The sequence below is a fragment of the Petaurus breviceps genome, unplaced genomic scaffold (assembly GCF_028583685.1).
Source record: "Petaurus breviceps papuanus isolate PSGF00001 unplaced genomic scaffold, PetGlider_PUasm1.0 100, whole genome shotgun sequence".
NCBI lineage: Eukaryota > Metazoa > Chordata > Mammalia > Diprotodontia > Petauridae > Petaurus > Petaurus breviceps.
Window position 1 is genome coordinate 116,933 of NW_027185573.1, and position 21,697 is coordinate 138,629.

The 21,697-nt window shown below is 51.2% G+C and overlaps 1 protein-coding gene across 4 annotated transcripts in view; it reads right to left on the reverse strand.

Annotated features, from left to right (window-relative positions):
• Positions 1 to 21,697, reverse strand: part of LOC138141635 (nuclear receptor corepressor 2-like) — a 219,162-nt gene that overhangs the window by 108,947 nt on the left and 88,518 nt on the right. For all 4 annotated transcript variants that reach the window (XM_069102584.1, XM_069089876.1, XM_069096477.1 and 1 more), the window contains exon 2: positions 11,669 to 11,890. In XM_069102584.1, the coding sequence (XP_068958685.1) occupies positions 11,669 to 11,773 (105 nt within the window). In that variant the 5' untranslated portion in view covers positions 11,774 to 11,890. The remainder of the gene's footprint in view (positions 1 to 11,668; positions 11,891 to 21,697) is intronic.

The window sequence follows — 21,697 nt, forward strand, 5'->3', positions numbered from 1 at the left end:
AAAGCTGGCTGAAGGACCTGGTAATAATGAGCTTCAGAAAGTGGGGAGACCATGCAGAGGCTTTAGCCCCAGGGCGGGCCTGACAAGCCACCAGCCTGTGGCCGTTTCCAGATTACAAAGTGAGAGGTCAGTGCAGTCTGGACTTTGGGACCAGTAAGTAGGAGTGTGTGACTTTTGCCCCCAGGGCGAGAAACCCCTGAGACCCTGGCACAGCCAGCCAGTGCCACGTGGCAGCTTCAGCTCCTGGCCTGCAGAGTGTAGGGGGACCAAGCACCAGTCTGAGGGGTAACTGCTCTTGCTTTAACCTTCTTGGATCTGGATTGCAGTCTAGGGTGGAGGTCCTGGGGTGTGTGTCCAGCTTGTCAGAGCGTGGGGAGACCTCAGAGAGGGCACCCATCTAATTCCTCTGGCAGCTGAGAAAACCCCAGCATTTGGGACAAAGCTCCCCTGTCTGATGGCAGAGTCCTACTGTGGCAAAAAGCCCAGGGGTCAAGTGACTGAGGGGCGACATGACCAGGCAAAGGAAACAAAGCAGACAGAAGAGTCCAACATTAGACTCCTATTTTCGGGACAAAAAGGACCAAAGCATGAAACAGGAGGAAGACAGTGAAGTCAGAACTCCTGCACCAAAAGTTTCAAAGGAAAATACAAGCTGGTTACAGGCCATAGAGGACCTTAAGAAGCAGATAAGAGAAGTGGAGGAAAAACTGGGAAGAGAAATGAGAACGATGCAAGAAAATTATGAAATGAGAGTCAACAGCCTGACTGAGGAAAATAACACCTTTAAAAATAGACTAACTCAAATGGCAAAAGAGGCTCAAAAAGGCAATGAGGAGAAGAATGCCTTAAAAAGCCACATTTGCCAGATGGAAAAAGAATCTCAAAAGCTCAATGAGAAGAATCATGGCTTCAGAATTAGATTGGAACAAATGGAAGCTAATGACTTTATGAGAAATCAAGATGCTATTAAACAAATCCAAACAAATGAAAGAATAGAAGGCAATGTGAAATATCTCATGGGAAAAACCACTGACCTGGAAAATAGATCCAGGAGAGATAATTTAAAAATTATTAGACTGCCTGAAAGTCATGACCAAAGTAAGAACCTAGAAATCATCCTCCAGGAAGTTCTCAAAGAAAACTGCCCCGATGTTTCCAGAACCAGAGGGCAAAACAGATATTGAAAGAATCCGCCAATCACCTCCTGAAAAAGATCCCAAAAAGAAAACTCCTAGGAATATTATAGCCATGTTCCGGAATTCCCAGATTAAGGATAGAATATTACAAGCAGCCAGGAAGAAACAATTTGAATATTGTGGAAAAACAATCAGGATAACCCAGGATCTGGCAGCTTCTACACTGAGGGATTGAAGGGCTTGGAATGTGATATTCCGGAGGTCAAAGGAGCTGGGATTAAAACCAAGAGTCACCTACCCAACAAAACTGAGTATCATGTTTCAGGGGAAAATATGGTCATTCAGTGGAATAAATTACTTTCAAGCATTCTTGCTGAGAAAATCAGAGTTGAATAGAAAATTTGACATTCAGATACGAGAAACATGAGAAGGTAAATAGGGAAAAGAAATCATAAGGAACTTATCAAAATTGAACTATTACACTCCTACATGGAAAAACAATAATTGTAACTTGTGAAACTTTTCTCAGTAGTTGAAGGGAATAGAAATATATATATATGTCTATATATGAGGGTATATGGGCATATGAATACATATGTGAATATGTATATATATATATATATATATATATGTTTACAGGTATACATAGATAGAGGGCATAGGACCAATTTAACAGGAAGGGATGATACTTAAAAGGTGAAATTAAGAGGTGAGAGAGGAATATAATGAGAGGAGATGGGGAGAAACAGAATGGGATAAACTATCTCATACAGAAGAGGCAAGGGAAAATGGTTACAATGGAAGGGAAGAATAGGAAGGCAAAAGGGAATGGGTCAACCTTATTCCCATTGAATATGGCTCAGGGAGGGAATGACATACACACTAAATATGGTATCATATTTATGATACCATATTTATATCCTACAGGAGACTAGGGGGAAGGGGATGAGAGGAGGGATGATGGAAGGGAGGACAGGCTTGGGGGGAGGAAAGTTGGGAGCACCCACTTTTGAAAAGGGATGGGATCAAAGCAGAGAATAGAACAAGTGGGAGGTGGGATAGGAGGGAGGGAAATATAGTCAGTCTTTTACAATATATCTACTATGTTATTGTTTTGCATTAGCCACACATGTACAATCTATACTGAACTGTTTATCTTCCCAGTAAGAGTGGGTGACAAGGAAAGAAGGGAATGTATCAAATAGTGTATACATAAATATACACATATATATATACACATATACATATACACATACACATATATATACATACACCTATACATATATACACATATACATATATATACACATACACATATACATATATACACTATTATTAATCCTATTTTACATGTAATTGGGAAATAAGATATACAGGCACTGGGGCATAGAGATCCACCGGAAAAGTCGAAAGGGATATGGGAGAAAACATGGAAGAGAGCAGATTGGAGGAGGGGATATCCTGTGGGACTGCTTTTTGGGGGTGGTGGGTAGGGGGAAAACAGGGAGAAAATTTGTAACTCAAAATCTGGCAGAAATGAATAATGTAAATCAGAAGTTAATAAAGCATTTGAAAAACAGAAAAAATATATATATATAGCACAGTGCCTGGTACATAGTGAATACTTAATAAATCAGTCATTTTCCAGAGCCTGATCCCTCTCCCCCCCCCCTCCGGGTGCATATACTCAGGGGCTGGCCTATGGCCTCAGAGGCCCCTGTGCACTCCAGCGGAATGATACTGTGAGGCCGTGAACTCCGGAGGACACACCTAAGAGATACAGGAGTGTGGCCAGGCGCAGAGAGAAGGGGAAGATGGGAAGTACAGGAAAAGAGAGTTATTCCTCCCCATCAGGGACAAATAAAACCCCAGACATGAGACCCAAGGGACGGTGGATGAAATGCTGGGTCTGCAGTCAGGAAGATTAGAATTCAAATTTGGTCTTTGGCCCTAGCTGTGAGACCCTGGGCCAGTCACTTCAACCTGTCTGCCTCAGTTTCCTCATCCGTCAAGTGAACTGAAGAAGGAAACGGCCAACCACTCCAGTATCCTTGCCAAGGAAACCCCCTCTGGGGGTCACAGTCAGACACGCCTGAACATGAGCATAGGGAGAATGAGAGCACCCCCCTCTCGGGGCTGCTGGGAGAGTCAGATGAGATCAGTCCCCATGAAGCGCTCAGCACAGTACCAGTACGTAGCGGGTTCCTTTCCATCCTCCTGAGGAAGTCCCGGGGCCACAAGGCTCTGGCAGGGAGGAGCAGAAGGGGGGTCTGGGGCTGTCTGGGTGCATCTGGAACATGGGCCTCTGGCAGCGGAGACCCTCTCCCCTCGCTGACCTCATGAAAAGCCAGGGGATTAGCTGTTCCCTCTCTGGGCCTCCTTTCCCAGACAAAGTATAAAGCGTCCCTGGTCTGGGTTTGGGGAGGAGGCCTCCGCCCCCGCCCCAAGCTGATGCTGCTCTGCTCCTCGGGTCTGAGAGCCCACCTGCAGCAGGGGCAGTGGTCAGGGGTCTGCACAGCACCCCGGGCCCCAGGCACCACAGGGGGGATGAGAGGAGAGAGAAGGCAAGGACATGTGAGAGACCAGGGGGCCACGGGGCACAGCAGAAGGGGTCCGGGTCAGGAGCCAAACAAGAGTCCACAGGTCCAGGCCTCAATCAGCTCATCTGAGCTGAGCACAGGAGGCACTGCCAAATGCCCAGCAGAACCTGCACGTTTCCTCTTCATGCCTCCTCCCAACCTCCCTTCTCTGCAGTTTAAGCCCCCCTTTCCAGCATCCCTATGGCTGACCCTTCCTCACCAGCCCCATTAAAAAGAAAGAGGGAAAAAGGAAAAGGGGAAACACCAAACCCTCATCACCAAAAAGCCTTGGGGCCCCATGCAGTGGCCCCGTCCAAAAATGCCCCCTGGGCTCTTAGTGGGGAGACACAGGGTCAGGACCCCGATCACAGGCTTTTCCTTTATGGCATCACTGGCCTTTTACTAATGTAACCTGCTGTTTCAATGGCGTTTTAGAAAAAGAAGCCAGGGAAGGAATAGAATGTGTCTCTCTCACCTCCATCCCTCTCCCTCCTCTACTCACCTCCCCTCTCTTTCCCCCTCACCCTTCTTCCTTCCCTCCAACCCTGCCTAAAAATAAACAGCTGGGATGGCTTTGTTTTCTGCTTCTGAAATGACCAAACCCTTGGGAGATGAGAAAACCCATAAGATACTCAATGGTGCCCTAACAGAAATCAGAATTACACTATTTCCAAATGGAAAGAGATTTGAGAGATCAGAGAAGGGTCAGGCTGAGAGTGATTGCTTTGGGGTCATTCACTCCCACCAGGACAAGCGGGATGAAGAACACACTCCGTCCTTTTACAAATGAGGAAACCGAGGCCCAGGAAAAGTAACCTAGTTGTTCAGGGTCCAGCACCAGGGCCAGGGTGCAAAGGCCTGTGTGACTCCTTCCACACCCCCAGGCTGAAGGTCTGCCCAACACTCTGCCTGTTAGCAGGTGAAGGGGGCGAGAAGATGAGCAGGGAAAGCATTCCCTGTGGCTGACCTGGAACCAGGACACGGACACTCCAGCTGCTAGAGTTAAATTTCAATGCCATGTCCCCAAAACAGGACCCTTCCTGCTCTAAAACCCTAGAACTGGACGAGCTTCCTTCTGCAGGCTCTCACAGGGGGCTGCTAACCCTGTCTAAGAACACATCCGTGGGCTCCCTTTAAAGATTCCAGCCTCAGGTGGACGTCCCCCCCCCAGGACTGGCGGCCATGGGCTCTGCCACTCATGATCTCAGGCAGCTGCCTCAAGACACTGAGGTAAGGTCACAAAGCCAGTTTGTGTCGGGAGGATCTGAACCCAGGCCTTCCTGACTCAGGCCTCGAGATACTTCATGGTGCTGATTGTTTTTGCTTGCTTGTTTCTTTTTATTCTCACCTTTGTAAATTATTTCAAAATTTTTTATTTATGAAGTTTCTTTTCACATATCCTTCATTTTTTAATAAACCCATCTCCTAGCCAGTATGTCATTCAGTGACTACCCTAAGTTCTGGCACACAGTAGGCATTTAATAAATACTGATCGGTCCCTTTTGACAAATAAGAAGAGAAAAAAGGAGTTTAGCACAAGTAATCAACAAATCAACCAACACACAAAATAAGTCAGTTCCAATCTGTAGTCCCTCAACTCCTGCAGAGGAAAGGGGGAAGGGGGAAAAAGGGAGGGATAAGGAAACTGAGCCCCAGAAAAGGGGAGTGACTTGCCTAAGGTCACACAAGTAAGTGTTCCTGGGTGGCTACTTCAGTTAGTCAATTAGGACCTATTACTACATCCAGCATTGAGCACAGTGCAGTGGCGAACATTATAAAATGCTAGCTGACTGACCTGAGTTTACTGTTCACAGGCTTGTAGGCTTTGAGCCAGAAGGAACCTCAGGTCTTCTAGTCCAAACCCCTACTTTACAGATGGGGGAACTGAGGCCCAGAGAGGTTACTGGTTGGTTGTCATCCTTTGTGCTCGAAGAAGACCAAAGTGACATCACTCTGCTGGGGTCCAGGAACGGCATCCGACTGTGGCTGATCAGACTGACAGGATCCTGGAAGGCTCTCCCACAGGTCAGACACAAATAGTTCACATAAACGCATCGGAGAGAGATGCCTCTAAATTGTGTGTCTCACGTCTCCTTTGAAACCAGAAAGGCTAAACACTATTACAGACAGGACCAAAGACCTGGAGATGGGAGGACTGGTCCAGTCCCCCACCAGACAGATGGGAGCAGCTACAATGACATCTAGGACACCATATTCAGAACAGGAAGGCCCCCCCCGGCCCCCTGGGGTGCCCCCTGCCTGGGCACACACCTTCCACTGTCCCAGCCGTCACTGTCCATCAGCCTCCAGCGGCCTCCCACGAAGAAGCAGGGCAGGATGAACCCCTGGACACTTCCAAAGGGAGCTGGGGGCCGGAAGCCTAAGGCTAGGATTCTCACTCTGGGCTTTACTGGATCCAGACAGCTGCCTCCCCCCATCCCCACCACCACCATGAAACGTGGGCCTCTCCTCCAGCGCAGGCCTCTGGGGAGCTCTGCCTCCCCCCAGGGGGTGCTGGTCTCCTGGCTCCCCAGTACACTGTTCTGAGTACTCCTATCCCCCATCCCTTGGGATGCCAACCCCAGGTAAGAAGCCCAGGTCCTGGGGAAAGCAGAAAAGCAGGAAACCTCCACAGATAATCATCAGCTGACCCCACTTCCGTTCCCACAGCGTGGAGCCTCAGGCGGGGGTTCCCCAAGCCCAGAAGCCCAGAATGGTTATTCCTAAATACCTGGCAGGAGTAGACCCCAGGGGGTGAATGCATCCCTGGCCCACCCTCACAGTAGCTGGGGGAGTGGCACAGGCCTGCCAGAGGAAGGCCAGGAGTCAGAGGGGAGGTCATGAGGACAGCACCCTTGCACCCCCAGGAAGGGGGCTCAGAAGCAAAACTGCTTCTGAATCTGGAAAAAGTCTCCAACTGGCGCTTCCTCTTTCCTTCCCCAGGGCCCCTGCCACTGACCCCACGAACCTACCACTGGATGGCTGGGAGGAGACAGCCCAAACCAGAGGACTGGAGACCTGACGGATGAAGAAACTGAGGCCAGAGAGAGTAACCAAGGTCATGAGAGATGAAATCCCACAGTCACGGCTCTGCTGGAAGGGCCTCTGGAGATCCATCTGGCCCAGCCCCCTTATTGTACAGATGAGGAAGCTGAGGCCCATGGTCATACAAGAAAGTGGCAGGGAGGGACCAGAGAGAGGGTGTAAAGTGTCCACACAGGTGGCAGGAGGCGGAGCCAGGAGGACACCAAGTCCTGGGGATAAATGAATGGAGTGTGCTGGGCACACACACCCAGCCACACACAAAGACTCACTTACATGCACACAAATACACACACATATTCACAAATGCAAATGCACACATGTGCGTGCATACATGCACACACTAGTAAACTCATCTAAACAAGGGCACATGCATATCCACATGTTCATGTATATGTGTGCGTCCATAGGTGCACATGTATACACATGTGTTCACTTTACACACACGTGCACACACCTAAACACATGTGCATATGCTCACATACGCACACATACATACAGATGTGTGTGTGCTCATGATACACACTGTACAACACATGGATACATGTGTGTTCGCTCATCTACATCACACACATGCACACACACACATGCAATGGGCTCTCGCATGTGCACTCACACCCAATTTACATGTTGCATGCACTGTGTGCACATACACATTCACTCACACACATGTACACATAACTCACATGGCATGACCACCTCTACACATATGTACTCATGCATGCACGTGTTCACACACATAATACATGCACACACGTATAATGCTACCGCTCAGGGCTCCAGATCCCACCCATTACACACAGATCCACAGACAGCTCAGACCAATCCCCTCGACTGGGCATCCAAAGACCCAGATTCCAGCCCACTAAGGGGCTGGACGAGTCCCTTCCCTCAGTGGTTCTCTCTCCTCAATCTCCAAAATGGAGTAGCACTGTGTGGTTCCTAACCCTCACAAGACTGCTGTGAGAACCAGTCCAGGGACAGATGCTGCCCAAAGCCGTCAGGACAGACAGGCAGATGGCGGCTGCCTCGCCCTGGAGCTGTCAGGATGACTGCCCGAGGCACAGGACTGGCTCTCCGAATGCTGTCACCCCTCTCCCTTCTGTTATTCTCTATTCCTGGGGAGGAGGAGTATATTTGAAAAGTCATGTAAAGAAAAGAGATCAACAAAATGTTTTAAATCCTTGTTCATTTATTAACTTTGCCTTTGCATTTCTAGCACCCAGCACATTCGGCAGTACATAATGAGTGCTTAATGAATGTTTGCTGATTAACTGACTTTTGTCCTCGAACCAGACATCAGCAAGGATCCTGGCCTGGAGAAGGCACTAAACGGTTTGTGGAAGGAGTGAAGGATCCCTGGAGCAGTGCCCAGAGCACAGCCTTGGAGGTGGGAAAGCTCACTCTGGACACATGTGGCCCTGGGGCAGTCAGGTAACCTCTGTGGGCCTCAGTTTCCCTGCCTATAAAATGAGGTGGATGGACTCAATGGCTCAATGGTCCCTTCCAGCTCTCCACCTCTGACCTTCTATGGTCTGACACAACTGGGGGACGTGGCAGCTTCCTCAATGGACCGAATACAGGACCCGGGGAGACCAAGAAAGCCAAGGTCGGGACAGGGAGCATGCCGAGGTCGTATCGAGGAACACTTTTTAAAAATCCTCCCAACATACGTGCTTGCTTTAAAAAGCATACTCTGACATTCCTGAACTCTCCTGGCAATGCCTGGCTCCTTCCCTTCGCTTCTGCTATGACTCCCTCTCTCAGAAGGGGCTTCCTCCTTCCACCCCTCCCAGGTCCCCTCCACTAGAACAGAAGCTCTCAAGGGTCTCAAGGGTCTCAGACAGGCCAGACTCACGATGCAACATGCCACCCGCACCCCCAGAGAGGGCGATGGGGTCCGCGTGCAGGAGGCAGACACTCCACTCCTTCTCTGCTTGTTTTTCCTTCACTCGTGGTTCCTCCCATTGGTTCTCATTCTTTTTACAACATGACTAATGTGAAAACAGGTTTAATATGAATGTATGTGTGGAGCCTATATCAGACTGCACACAATCTCGGGGAGGGGGAGAAGATTCAGAACTCAGAATCTTGTGGAAGCAAATGCTGAAAACTAAAAAATAACTTTTTTTAAAAAAGGATAAAAGTTTTCTGAGGGGAGGAATGACCCAGCCCACTTGTCTCTATATCCATACAGCACTTAGCACAGTGCTTAGAAAACAGCAGGCATTTAATAAATGTTCACTCCATCCACCCCTATCTCTATCTATCCGTTCCTCTCCGTCTGTCTGTCCCTCTCTCCATCCTTCCATCCATCTACATTCCCACTGATCTAAAGAAACATAACCCAAGAGAAAAACTGAGAAGCCTCTGTGTCTGTGGGGAGCGACAGGAAACGGGGCCCTGGATGACTCAAAACCAGAGCAGCAGATGAGCCCCCACAGAGCCCAAAGGAGCCGGGGCAGGGCAGAGATATGGGGTGCAGACAGTGCTACAACCGCAGGCTGCACTAAGCCTTCACTCCCTGACCCCAAATGAGTCAAACCCGGAGTTGTCTCCAGAAGAACCTGCAAGGACGTGACAAAAGGAAACAGGGGGTGCCTCCCTGACAACAGGCAATCAGGCCTGCCAGGAACCTGAGCAGGGTCCAGGCCGGGCCGAGTCTGCCAGGCAGCACCCAGGAGCACCACCCTCGTGGCTTACCCCATGGCTTCCTATCTTCCCCCCACCCCCAAACCACTCCCTTCTCCTCCCTCCAGACAACTCAAACTCTAAGCCCAGACGGATTCTCCCCATCCACCTCTGTCCATCTTAAACCACACCCCAGCCACAGGACGGATCCCATGTTGGCATCCAGGGTCCTGAGACACAAGGGGAAGAGGCAATCCTAGAATGAGACAGGGAAGGAACGTCAGAGGCCATTTAATCCATCCCCTGCACTGCACAAATAAGGAAACTGAGGCATGGAGGAGTGAGAGGCCATGCTAGACATACTTTTACATCAGCTATCTAACAACCAACTGCCTGATCAACCTGAAAGCATAAATTCCTTGAGGGGGAACTCTCTATTTGACAAGAACTCAGAAAACTGGAAAGCAGTTTGACAGAAGTTACATTTAGACCAAGATGCGACACCATCTGCCACAAATGTGTAAGCAACCTGAATATGGAAAGATCACGCCATCCGAAAATTAGAAGCAAACAAGATCAGGGACCTTTCATAGCTATGACGAGGGAAGGAATTCTTAACCAAAAGAGGGACAGAGGTGATTAAAAGAGATGGAATAGATCGTGTTGATTGTGTGGAACTGAGAGACTTTCTGCATAAACAAAATCAATGCAGCTAGAATAAGAAAGAAAGCTGTTGATAGAAGCTATCGATTGAGGGGGGAAAAAAATCTTTGCATCAAATGTGTCTGTTAAGAGTCTGAAATCTGAGCTACAAAGGGCACCAAGACAAATATCTAAGACCAAAGGTGATTCTCCAAATTCTAAGTGGTCCGAGGAGATGAAAAAACAGTCATCAAAGGAACACTTGGAAACTACAAACGATCGTATGAGAGTGCCTCAAAAATCACTAATAATGAAAGAAATGCCCATCAAAACAACCCTTAGGTTTTACCTCTCACCCAACAAATTGGCAAAGATGAAAAAAAGATGGGAATAGTCAATGGTTGAGGGCCTGTAGAAATGCAGGCACATTAATACATTCAGCAGAGCAATAAATCAGTCCAACAATTCTGGAAAACATTTTTTTAAAGTGACGAAAATGTCCCTATCCTTTGATCCTGAGGGAAGCTAGGTGGTACAGTGGACAGAGCACTAGGCCTGGAGTCAGGAAGACCCGAGTTCAAATCCAACTTCAGTCTCTAATTAGCCATGGGACATTGGGCAAGTCACTTAACCTCTGTTCATCTCAGGTTCCTCTTCTGTACAACGGGGAGAACCTACCTCCCAGGGTTGTTGTGAGGATCAATAAGATAATAATGATAAAGTAGTCAGCACAAGGCCTGGCATACACACAGTAGGCGCTGCATAAATGCTAGCTGCTGACATACCACTGGGAGGCATGTACTCCAAGGAGACCAAAAGACAGCAACGTACAGTCTGTACCAAAAATATTCACAGGAGCACCTTTTGTCAAAGCAAAGGACTGAAAATTAAATAAATGCCCATCGACTAGGGAATGACTAAATAAATTACAGTACATGAAGGTACTGGAATATTGCTGGACTGTAATAAGGAACATTAGGGGGATGGGAAGATTTACTTGAACTTCTGCAAAGTAAAATACACAGAACTGGGAAAACAGAGAACAGAAGACAGGTCTAAATTAGCCAGAAAAATAAATCCCCTCAAGTGCTCACATGCATTTGAATTTGCAATGTTTGAAGTTATGATTGTGTAAAACGTGGTCACTGGTTCCAACCCAACAGAAACATGCAGCACATATTTAAAAATGAGGCCCCTCCAGGGGATTCTCATCTGCACTGACCGAGACCTAGCAGTATGCTACACTACAAGATATATGACTATAATCACGTAAACGGACAAGAAAAACTGTGTAATCACAATGACCAAGGTTGCCCCCTCAAAAAAGATATAAAAAGACACCCTACCCCCTCCCTTCTCTGCAGAGGTGGGGAGCAGAATACACTGCAAGAACGCACTTGTGGGTTCAGTTGCTTGAATTGAAATTTTGTTTTTATTCTTTGTAAAGGATGGCTTTCTGGCCAGTGTCAGATCTGGCCAAGCCCAGCCCAGCCCAGAGCCGCTGGCTCAAACAGAGAGCAACCAAGTGGCTCCCCAGGCCCACAACGGTCACACCACAGCCAGTGCACATGGTGAGAAGTGGGGCGAGGTGGAAATGACAAGCCAAGAGACCAGCCAACCCCAACAAAGGTCACTTACCGAATGCGGCCGGGCAATCTGCACTGGGTAAGAAATGGCGTGGGGAGGGTAGCGGGGCTCCGAGGGTCTCCAGGTCGGCGTCACAGGCTGGGCTGATCCGGACATGGTGACAGGAGGCACGGGGGCCGCTTCTGTCCCTCTCTGGGTCGTTCTCTCTCAATCTTTGTCTGGGATCCAAGAAGATCTCTACATCACCCGTGTGCCAGCCTGGTCACATGGCACCTGGGGGGCAGGACAGACAAGAGGCAGACTGAATATAGCGCTGACCACAGCTCAGGAACCCACCATACAAGCCCCCTCACACAAAGAGCTGGTCAAGAGTAAACGACTTCTATTCCTCAAGATCATGCAGTCAGTAAGCCAATTCACAAGCATTTACCAAGCACCAACTCTATGCTTGGCACTGTCCTAAGCACTGGGGATACAGAGACAAAAGGGAAACTGCTCCTGCCCTCGAGGAGCTTACAATCTAAGAGAAAGAAAAAGTGGACAGCCACAAGCCCAGCCCATGAAGGAAACTAGAGCCAACTGCCCCCATGCACATGCGAGTCCCGAGAGGCCCTCCTGCACACTCCTCAATCACCCTCGAACCGTGCCCAACACCTGGACTCGACCCCACAACCAGATTCTGCCAGTATCCCCCGCCACCAAAAAAAAAAAAAAGATTAGGAAGAATCATCCCTGTAGAGAAAAGATGTTTGTGCAAGGGTAGGAAGTACAGGAAGCAGGGGGCCAACAAGGGGCCCTTCTCCCAGCACTGAAGATCCCACCTCTCCCCCCCCATGTACTGCCACCTCCAAAGTCAGACCTCAGCGGAGGTCCAGCCTACCATTAGCTCAGGGCCTTCGAGGGTCCAGACCGGGCTTTCCAAAGCTCAGCTGGGGCAGCCGCTGCCCCACAGAAAGGACTCCCGGCAAAGGTAGTGACCGACAAGTCTGGGAGGCTGACGAGCAAAGAACTTTATTCTCTCGAGTCCACAGGCCAGGCCCTGTGGTCAGACCCGAGGGTCAGGGGTCAGCCTCCTATGGTCACATAATTTCTCTGGGGTAAAAAGGGGAATGGCAATGAGTCAAACAGTTAAGAGGTAGGAAATCAGGCCAGCTGAGAACCTAATGACCAAGAACAGTCTTCTGGGTCAAGGTCATTGCCATCTTTTCAGACCTGGGGAATGCGAAGGACCACGAACACTTATACAGTATGTTCAGGTGTGCAAAGCCCCTTCCCATCTATCATCCCATTCAACCCTCACGACAACCCTGGGGGACCGTGATATGATTAATCCCCACATGAAGGACAAGGACACAGAGAGATTAAGTGGACTGCCCATGGTCACACACGGGCACCAGGAACAAGCTGCAAACCCAGGGTCCAAGGCCCTCTCCACCAAGCCACACCTCTTCTCGAACAGTAATCCCAGGATGCTGACACTTCTCACACCCCGCACAGGACTTATTCAAGACTCCGACCCTTAAGAAGGACCAAGGAAACTCCGGGAAGTCTGCAGGCTCTCGCCCGCTTCCAGGCCCCAGGCTGATGTGAGCCACTGAGGCTGAGAAACTAGGTGGCTGTCTAATGTGGTCAAAAAGAGCAGAGAATGGGGAGAGATAAGAAAGGGAAAAATGAAACACAGTGTGCGTGCACACACACACACACACACACACACACACACACACACACACATACACACACACACACACACAAACACACACATACACACCTTCAGAAGGCAATGAAGACCTCAGCTACACCTGGGCACAGGGGGCAGAGCCTAAAGGGGTCAGCGGGAAGACAAGCAGTGTGCCCTGAGGCACAATGGTGAGCTGGGGCCAAAGGGCCTCAAGCTGCAGTCACAGCAACCTCAATCTGAAGCTGGGGGCCACCTGGTGCACCCATTTTACAAATCAGGAAACTGAGGCCCAAAGGCAGGTGATGTGGCCAAGGACACAGGCTGCAGGCCCTATGACTGAGGACATCACTTCATCTCTTGCCTCATCACCATTTCCTCACAGGCATACACATCCACAAGAGAATGGAATCTCCTTAAGGATGGGGGCCATGGGGTCTTGCCTTTCTGGCCACAGCTCACAGCACCATCCAGCTCAGAGCAGTCATCCAATGAATGCTTTTTAAACTGGGTAAGAGGCTGGACCTGCGATTTCACTGACACAGAGAACTTGTGGACCAGGACACTCTCCGCCAGGCAAGTCAGAAGCCCTGCTGAGACTCGGAGCCCTGGGTGGGGCACCACCCAGCCAGAGCAGGTAGAGGCCCTGCCTCCGGGGCCAGCCCTATGCACTAGGCTACACAGCCTCCCCTTTATACAGGAGGAGATATATCAAAAGAGGACACTAGTCTAGTACCTCTTATCTCTTATCATTCTACAGCTGACAACCCTATAAAAGAAAAGCCCCCTCAGATCCCCTCTTACTACCAGGTTTGTTGGCTACCAAAAGCAAGCAGAGATACGAAAGAAAGGTCCAAAGGCTGGGTGGGCCCCAGCAGGGCGCCCTTCCTACAGCAGCAGGGGAAGTGTCCCTTTCCCCACCTTGGTCTTCTCATCAGTAAAACAAACGGGGCATGCCAACAGCTCTCAGTTTGCTCCATTTCGATTATTATTAAATTTTCAGTGCGAGCTTTTATACCTCAGAAATCAGCAAATGCTGCAAATCAAAGCCTGACTTACTCTTCTGTGGATTGTCTAGGCTTAAAAAATTGGTGGAGAAAATACAAATGATGCAGATTCAATTTAAAGTCCAACCGGGGTATCTTTTTCCCCCTAGAGAGCCAAGCATCAGACATTTCCCAGAACCACTTTGGTCTGCCTCCCACCTCTGACTGACTCGACACCCACATGTCCCCCAGAGTCTGGCTTCCTCTCCAGGAGATGCCGTTCGACTCTGTTCCTGGAAAGATCATCGCTCTAAAGCTGGAAAGGACCTGAGAGGCCATGCGATCCACCCTCCCATTTTCAGGAGAAGGATCCCAAAGTTTAAAGGGCTTGCTGCCCATGCCCGGTCCCTGTAATCCCTGCAAGAAAGGCAGGCTGCGGCTGAAGGGAGGCTTGAATCTGGGTGGTGGGAGCTGCAGCAGGCTAAGCCCCAAGGCAGACACCATCCTGGCCATTAGCACATATAAGGCTCACGGTATCTCAGTGAGGAGCCCTCTCTCTTGGAGAGGGTGGGGAAACAATATGGGAATCCCCAAGCTGCCTAAAGAAGGGTGAAGCAGGCCAGGGCAGATCAAAGCTCCCAAGTGGGATCTGGGCAAGAGAGGACACTGCATTTCTAGACTGAGGGAGTACCACAGGAAGATCAGGTGGGACAGGGGGACTAACACCTCAGAGCAGTCATTCTAAGCAGGCAGTAGAGACGGGTTAGCACTGAGCCATCCACATTCTTTTACAGGCTCAGCCAATCAATAAACAACCAATAAGCATTCACGTTCCTTCTGTGTGCCAAGCCCTGTGCTCCTCTGTGTACCAGGCCTTTACAAGAGGCCCAAGAAAGACAAAGACCAAAAGTCAAAAACAAACCAAGTAACTCCTGCCTTCAAGGAGCTCCCCTTATCCTACACCAGGGGAAAACAGGTGCAGGGAGTGCACGCGAAACACAAAGTCATGTGGGGGTTTTCCGATTACAAGAGCCCAGCTTATCCAACTCTCCCCTTTCGGAGATGGAAAAACTGAGGCCCTGAGAGGGAAATGTCTGGTCATGGGCACCACAGCTGGCTAGGGCAGGAACCAAAGCACCATGCCCATGCTCTGGGCACAAGGTTCCAGGACACGCTCCCCACCACCTTACAGCCTGCAAGCAGGGCCCGAAAGCTGGGGGTGCAGGCCTGGAGTCTCAGGGTCTGGGTTCAAACCCCCAGCTCTTATGGAACCTGAGCTACATCACTGCCCCACCCTGAACTTCGGTTTCTCCATCTGTGAAATGGAAAATCAGACCTGATGGACTCTGAGGCCCTTCAGGCTTTCTCTGACCTTATGGCCCTCCCCTTTCTGCCCCCATCCCATTTCCCTTCTCTTCTCCAGGCTAAACACCTGCAGTACCTCCAACTAATGGGACTGACAATGAGAGCCATACCTGGGCACTCCCTAATCTCTGCCCAGAAAAGATCTGCGGAGCTGGAGGCAACTTCGAGGCCATCTAGTTTAACCCCCTCATGTTACAGGTGAGGAAACTGAGGTCCACGGCTGGCCCAACCCCTGCATTATACAAAGAAGGAAACTGAGGCTACTAGCACAGGACCAGGCAAGTAGTAAGGAGCAGAGGCAGGATCCGAACACAGGATCAAGCATGCCACTATGCCTCTCCCATTTCAGCTCCTAACATCTTCCTCCCTATCTGAATGCCCCAGTCACCAGAAAGGAAGGAAGGGGCCCTGAAATTAATTAAAGTCACCCCCAGGTTTGACCCAGCTCCCCTCTCAAAGACACCAGCCTTTCTCTAAGACAAGGGGGCAGTTACACGAGACCCTCCCCCCCCTTGTTCCAGAAGCGCTGCAGGCCATTTCGAAATTGCTATTTATGCCGTTTAATTTTAAAGTTTCATAACCCAGGCCAAAAAAAAGTCAGATTTATCCAAAGCTGTTTCTAACTTCCTTTTCCCCACTGAAATTCCAGAGGAACAGCCCATATGACCCAGGCCCTCCTGTGGTCAGAGGTTCCCTCCAAACCACCTCTGCAAAAAAAAAAAAAAAAAAAAAATCTCTTTTCCCACTGCCCAATCCAGATCCGGCCAGCCCGAGGAGCTTCACACAGTCCAAACTGGCAGCAGCTCCCCCCGTCCCAGGCCTCCACGTGGGCAGACGTCAGAGCCACAGCCGCGTTTCCCAGAAGGGAAGAATGGACAGAGTCTCCCCCACCTGCCACTAGCAAAAGGCCCCGTCCTGGACTTGGCCCTCTTTCAGAGGCCCCCTGGCAGGACTCCAGACCCCTGGTGGCCCCACAGGCTGCAAGGCTTAATATCCTCACAGATGTGCTCATTAATAAACTCAATTTCCTTCTCTAACCGAAGCAATATTTAGCAAGACGTTTTGTTAAGGCCTCATTTTGTCTTCTTACTGGTGTGGTCTGGAGTTAGGAGAACAGAGGCTATTGTCAGTCATGTGTTTGGGAGATGGGGGGCACGATGAAGGACCCACGGGAGATCTTACCATTTGCTTAAGCTGTGTACAAACTTCAGTGCAAAGACTAGACACAGCACAGGGCACTGGGCAGGGCACTGGACGGGGAATCGGGGCAACGGGTTCAAATCCCGAGGCCTATTTACTAAAAGCATGAGCCCAAGCAAGTCACTTCAACCACAAAGCAAGCCACGGGGCCTGTTCTGCATCTAAATATTGATCGTTATAACAACGATGATCAGCATGGCAGTAACACCATGTCATGACTGGCTTCTCACTCAGTCCTGTTGCAGGTCCACAGCACCTACAACATGTGGGAGGAGGAAGGAGGGACAGGCAGGCATCAAAGATATTGTTATTCATTGTCATAGTTCAAGTAACAGCGGTAGCAGCAGCAGGAATAGCAGTATTTATTAGCAGCAGCAGTAACAACAACAAAAGCCAACATTAAATAGCACTTACTACATGCCAGAAGCCGCGCTAAGGACTTAACTTTACAATCATTATCTCATTTGAGGCTCACAACAAGCCTGGAGGCAGGGGCGATTATTATCTCCATTTTACAGATGGGGAAAAGGAACAGGCAGAGAGGTTAAGGGACTGGACCAGGGTCAAGCAGCTAGTAGTCAGGACTTCCAGACTCCAGGCCCCATCCCTGGGCCACCTCAATGGCGGACATTAATACTGTGCTTTGAGATGTGTAAATCTCTTTATATGAAGCCTCACTGGAGACTCCCCCTAATCTTTCCTCGGCAGGGCAGGGCCTCAGTTACCTCCCCTGTGCAGGAGGGGGCTGGCCTCCCAGGCCTGTCCAGCTACAAGCTGGGGCGAAGGGCTCGCCCAGGTCACAGAGAAGGGATCCCAGGCCGGGTCTTCCCTCTTTCACTTGGCTCACCCTGCAGTCAGCACGAGCTGGTGTCTTTATTCTGACTTCCAAAACAGGGCAGCCAAGGCTAATGTATGGACAGCGCTCTGCCAAAAGCATCCACCTTAACTCAGGGGAGGGTACCCTCATTCTACAGACAAGGAGGCCACGGCCAAGACCCTGCACCACATACATACCCATCCCCAGGGGCTCCCTGCCAGGCCAGGCAGCTTTGCACAGCCCAGGGAGGCAGGAGGAGGCTGAGGGACTGGACCTAGGTCACCAGAAGAGGCTGGACTAGACCCCAGGCCCTCACCCGGACCTGGACTCCAGCGGGAGGATCACTGTACTCTTGCCGATGGTGGCAGGGAGCCCCGAAGTCCTCCAAGGTCAGGCCTCTGCTTCCTCCCCGGGACCAGCCAGGAGGGGCTGTTCCCACTGGCCCTCTTACCCTCTCTGCTAGGCTACTGAAGGATGAGATTTTTTGGGGGGACAGTCCAGGTGTAGAAGGGAGACCAAGGCACCGAAGGGCACCGCAAGGAGGAGGAAACAACACCCTCTCCCAAGTGTGCCCCTGCCCCTGCCCTGTGCCCCCCAGAGAAGGAATAATAAACCAATTCAGAGCTGGAGGAGAGCATGGGGGGCCTCTGGCCCAACTCGCTCATTTCTCAGATGAGGACACTGAGCCTCAGAGTTCGGGGGACTGCCAGGAGTCTCCCCAAGGAGCCTGCACCCCATGCCCACCCTGTGCCAGACACCACACCTGGCCCTGGGCACACGAAGGCCACAAGAAGCAGCCATGCCTGCCCTTAAGAGGCTTCTGCTGCACCAGCAGGCACACACACACACACACACACACACGAATGAGCGGATCATGAGGGAGCAGGGCACTAGGAGCTGGGGTGGGAGGTGAAGAAGTACTCTGAGAAGCGGGTGGAAGTCTGCCTCTGGGAAAAGGGCCCACACTCCAGACCTGAGGCTGTCAGGTGGCCTGGCTCCTCTGGGCAAAGGCCTGGAGATGGGAAACAGGAGTGCTGTGTGAGGTAACAGACAGCAGACACCAGGGGCTCCCTCTTGCCTCCAGGATTAAGTGAGAAGGGGCTTCCTTTCCCAGTGTTTCCTTCATCCCCCACCCCCACCCTGCGAGCTCTGCAGTCCCCCAGACAGCTGACTCCAGGCCCAGATCCTGCCTTGTGTCCCGTGCCTGGACTGCCCCCCTCCTCCCTTCCCCCAGCATCCTCCAGTCTCCACTCAAAGGCCACTTTGTGCAGAGGCCTCCAGAGGCAGACACTCTAAAGTGACCGTCCACCTCACATACACTGCATGGACTTCACATGCACCCAGCTCTCCCCCAACCCGGCCTGCCCCAGGAGATGGGAACATCTGCAGTGGTTTGGTTTGCTTGTATCCCCTGGCACTCCGCAAGGTGCCTGGCACACAGTAAGCACCAAATAAATGCCTGCTGAACAAGTGAAATGGAATTCCCGGGGAGCGCAGGAGGGAGAGGGAGACCACAGCATGGAGAAGCCTCTCACTTTACAGACGAGGAAACTGAAGCCTAGGGAGAAGGGGCACTGGTCAGGGTGGGATTCCAGTCTAGCCAGGGCCTAATGACTCCCAAGGCCAGCACTCGGCCTCATAAGGTTCTGCGTTCAGATCCCACCTGAGACTCACTACCTGTGTGGCCTTGGGCATGTCACATTCCCTCCAGGAGCCTTGGTGAACTCAGGTGACTGGACTAGATGGTCTCTGGCATCTCTTCCTGCCCTAAATCTTGGCTCCCCGCCTTCTTCCCGCTCAGCCCTCCCCATGCTGGCTAGGAAGCTCAGCTGAGAGCATGCATAATGTAGGGAAGGCACTCTGCAAGCCTCCAGGTTGAAATCATCTCTATTCTTGGTCTATCCCCGCAAGGATCTCCAGTCAGGCCCAGCCTGGTGTATCCCAGGGGGACTCCCCCCCACTTTAGCTCCCTCAGTGGGAGAGGAGGCGGAGGTCAGCTCCATCCACTCCCCTCCTGGCTACACACCCTCTGCCAAGTCCAGGTAGGACAGGGGCCAGCAAGCACTGGTCAAGGGAGACAGTTCTATGGGAGCTGCCCAAGTGGAGGAAATCACAGCTCCAGAAAAGAGAAAAGGTCCTACCCCCACTGCCATGCCAGCCCCTGCAGGCACCAGCGCCCTTCCTGTGTGGACCTCCCTGCAGCAGGGAAGGGGAACGCTCCAGGCTCCCAGGCCGGAAAAGTCAATGCACCCCCACATCCACACCAGGCTGGGGGACAGCTCCCCATTCCAGATTTGGGGAGCACACGATTACCCCTGCCCAGAATCTTCTTAGAGAGGAGGAGATATCATGTGTGTGTGTGTGTTCTTGCACACGCACATAAGCCCCTACCTAAATTAGGCACAGCAGACACCTTCAAGCATGTGCTGAGCATCTCGACCCACGTAAGACATGATAATGGAGCTGTCTTCACCAACACGTGCCTCAAATTTTCTTGGAACTAATCCACGATGACACTGATATTTGCCTATCGCTAGGCGAGCCTCTGAATTAATAATCAGACTGTCAGAAGACAAAGCCCCAGCAGCCCTGGCAGCACTTAAGTGCACGCGACATGTCCCCAGGAGTCCCTGGAAGGCTCGACAAGGAAACTGTGTTCTGGAGGGGAGTGAATGGCGACGGCCTCCCCCCGGAACGCACACAGACACACACAGCCTCGGGCCGAGGAGATCTGGGACACACACACACACACACACACACACACACACACACACACACACACAGCCTTTGGCCTCTATTCCAGGACTTGAATCTGAGCCCAGCGCCAATGGCACCTAGGCCAGAAAGCTTTCCCTGACGGCCCTGCCCCCCTCCCATCCACTCTCCATCTCCCCCTTGGAGGCTTGGCCCAGGGATTGCCTCCTCTGAGAAGCCCGTCCTAATTTCACCCGCTGTTAGGAGGTTCTTATTTCTCTGGTGAGCGTCCAAACAGAAAACACCTCTGAAGAGTTCCTTCCCCCTAAGAACACCAGTGCCCCACCCTGCTTCCCAGGCTTCCCGACCCCCCCGGCATGGTACAGTTTCTGCTTCTGTCTTGCCCACAATGGAATTTAATGTTTGTGGAACCGAATCTGGAACCAACACCGTGCAGCTCAGCTCTTGGGCCTGAATCTAGGCTCAAGAGTCAGGAGGCCCTAGGGTCAGGAAGCCTGGGAAGCAGGGTGGGGCCTCGGACCAGGCCCTCACGGGTGACCCTGGTAAAGTCACCCCTGAGCCTCAGTTTCCTAATCTGTAAAACGGGAGCGCAAGGCACAATGCCCTCTGATGCCCCTCTAGGATCCCATGAGCTTCTCAGGTGAACAAGTACCGTAGTGACAAGTTTGTGAAGTGAGTGATACCAGCCTGAGGGCCCCTCCACACGCTCCCTCTGGTGTGAAAATCCTGCTTCTTTTCTACTTGGTTCATTTAGGGCCGAGCCTGTCTGTCACCACAGTGCCTGGGAAGCCTGTTAAGAGTGACAATGCTCATTTGCACAGGTTTGTACAGAGTTACTTCCCTCGGCAAAACCGCAGGAGGGGCAGAGAATCCCCATTCTACAGACGAGGGGCTGGGGCAGTCACACAGTGGCCCAGGCCATCCCCCTGCCCAGCCAGTGATGCTCAGGTTGGCCCCGTAAAGGCAGACCCAAGTGCCCAGGAAGGCTGCCAGGATCAAGGAGGGAGCCATGGCTCTGGGGCCTGAGGACTGGGGGCCAAAGCAATCCACCAAACAGCATTTAGTAAAAGCCCTCGGGGCATGCCTGTCACTGGGTAGAAAAAGGGGTGGGGAGGAGCAGAGCCCTCCTTTCAAGAAGTGTCCATTCTAGCAGCTCCAATAAGTTACTTAGACTGCCTGGGCCCCAGTTTCCCCATCTGTAAAGGGGTGGGGGTAGATGCTCTCTTAAGGCTCCTTCCAAGATCCCAAGGTTTGCCAGTCTACCCTTCTCTGGGAGAAACCCGAGCGCCTAAGGAAAGCCAGCACCCACACGGCTTACCTGG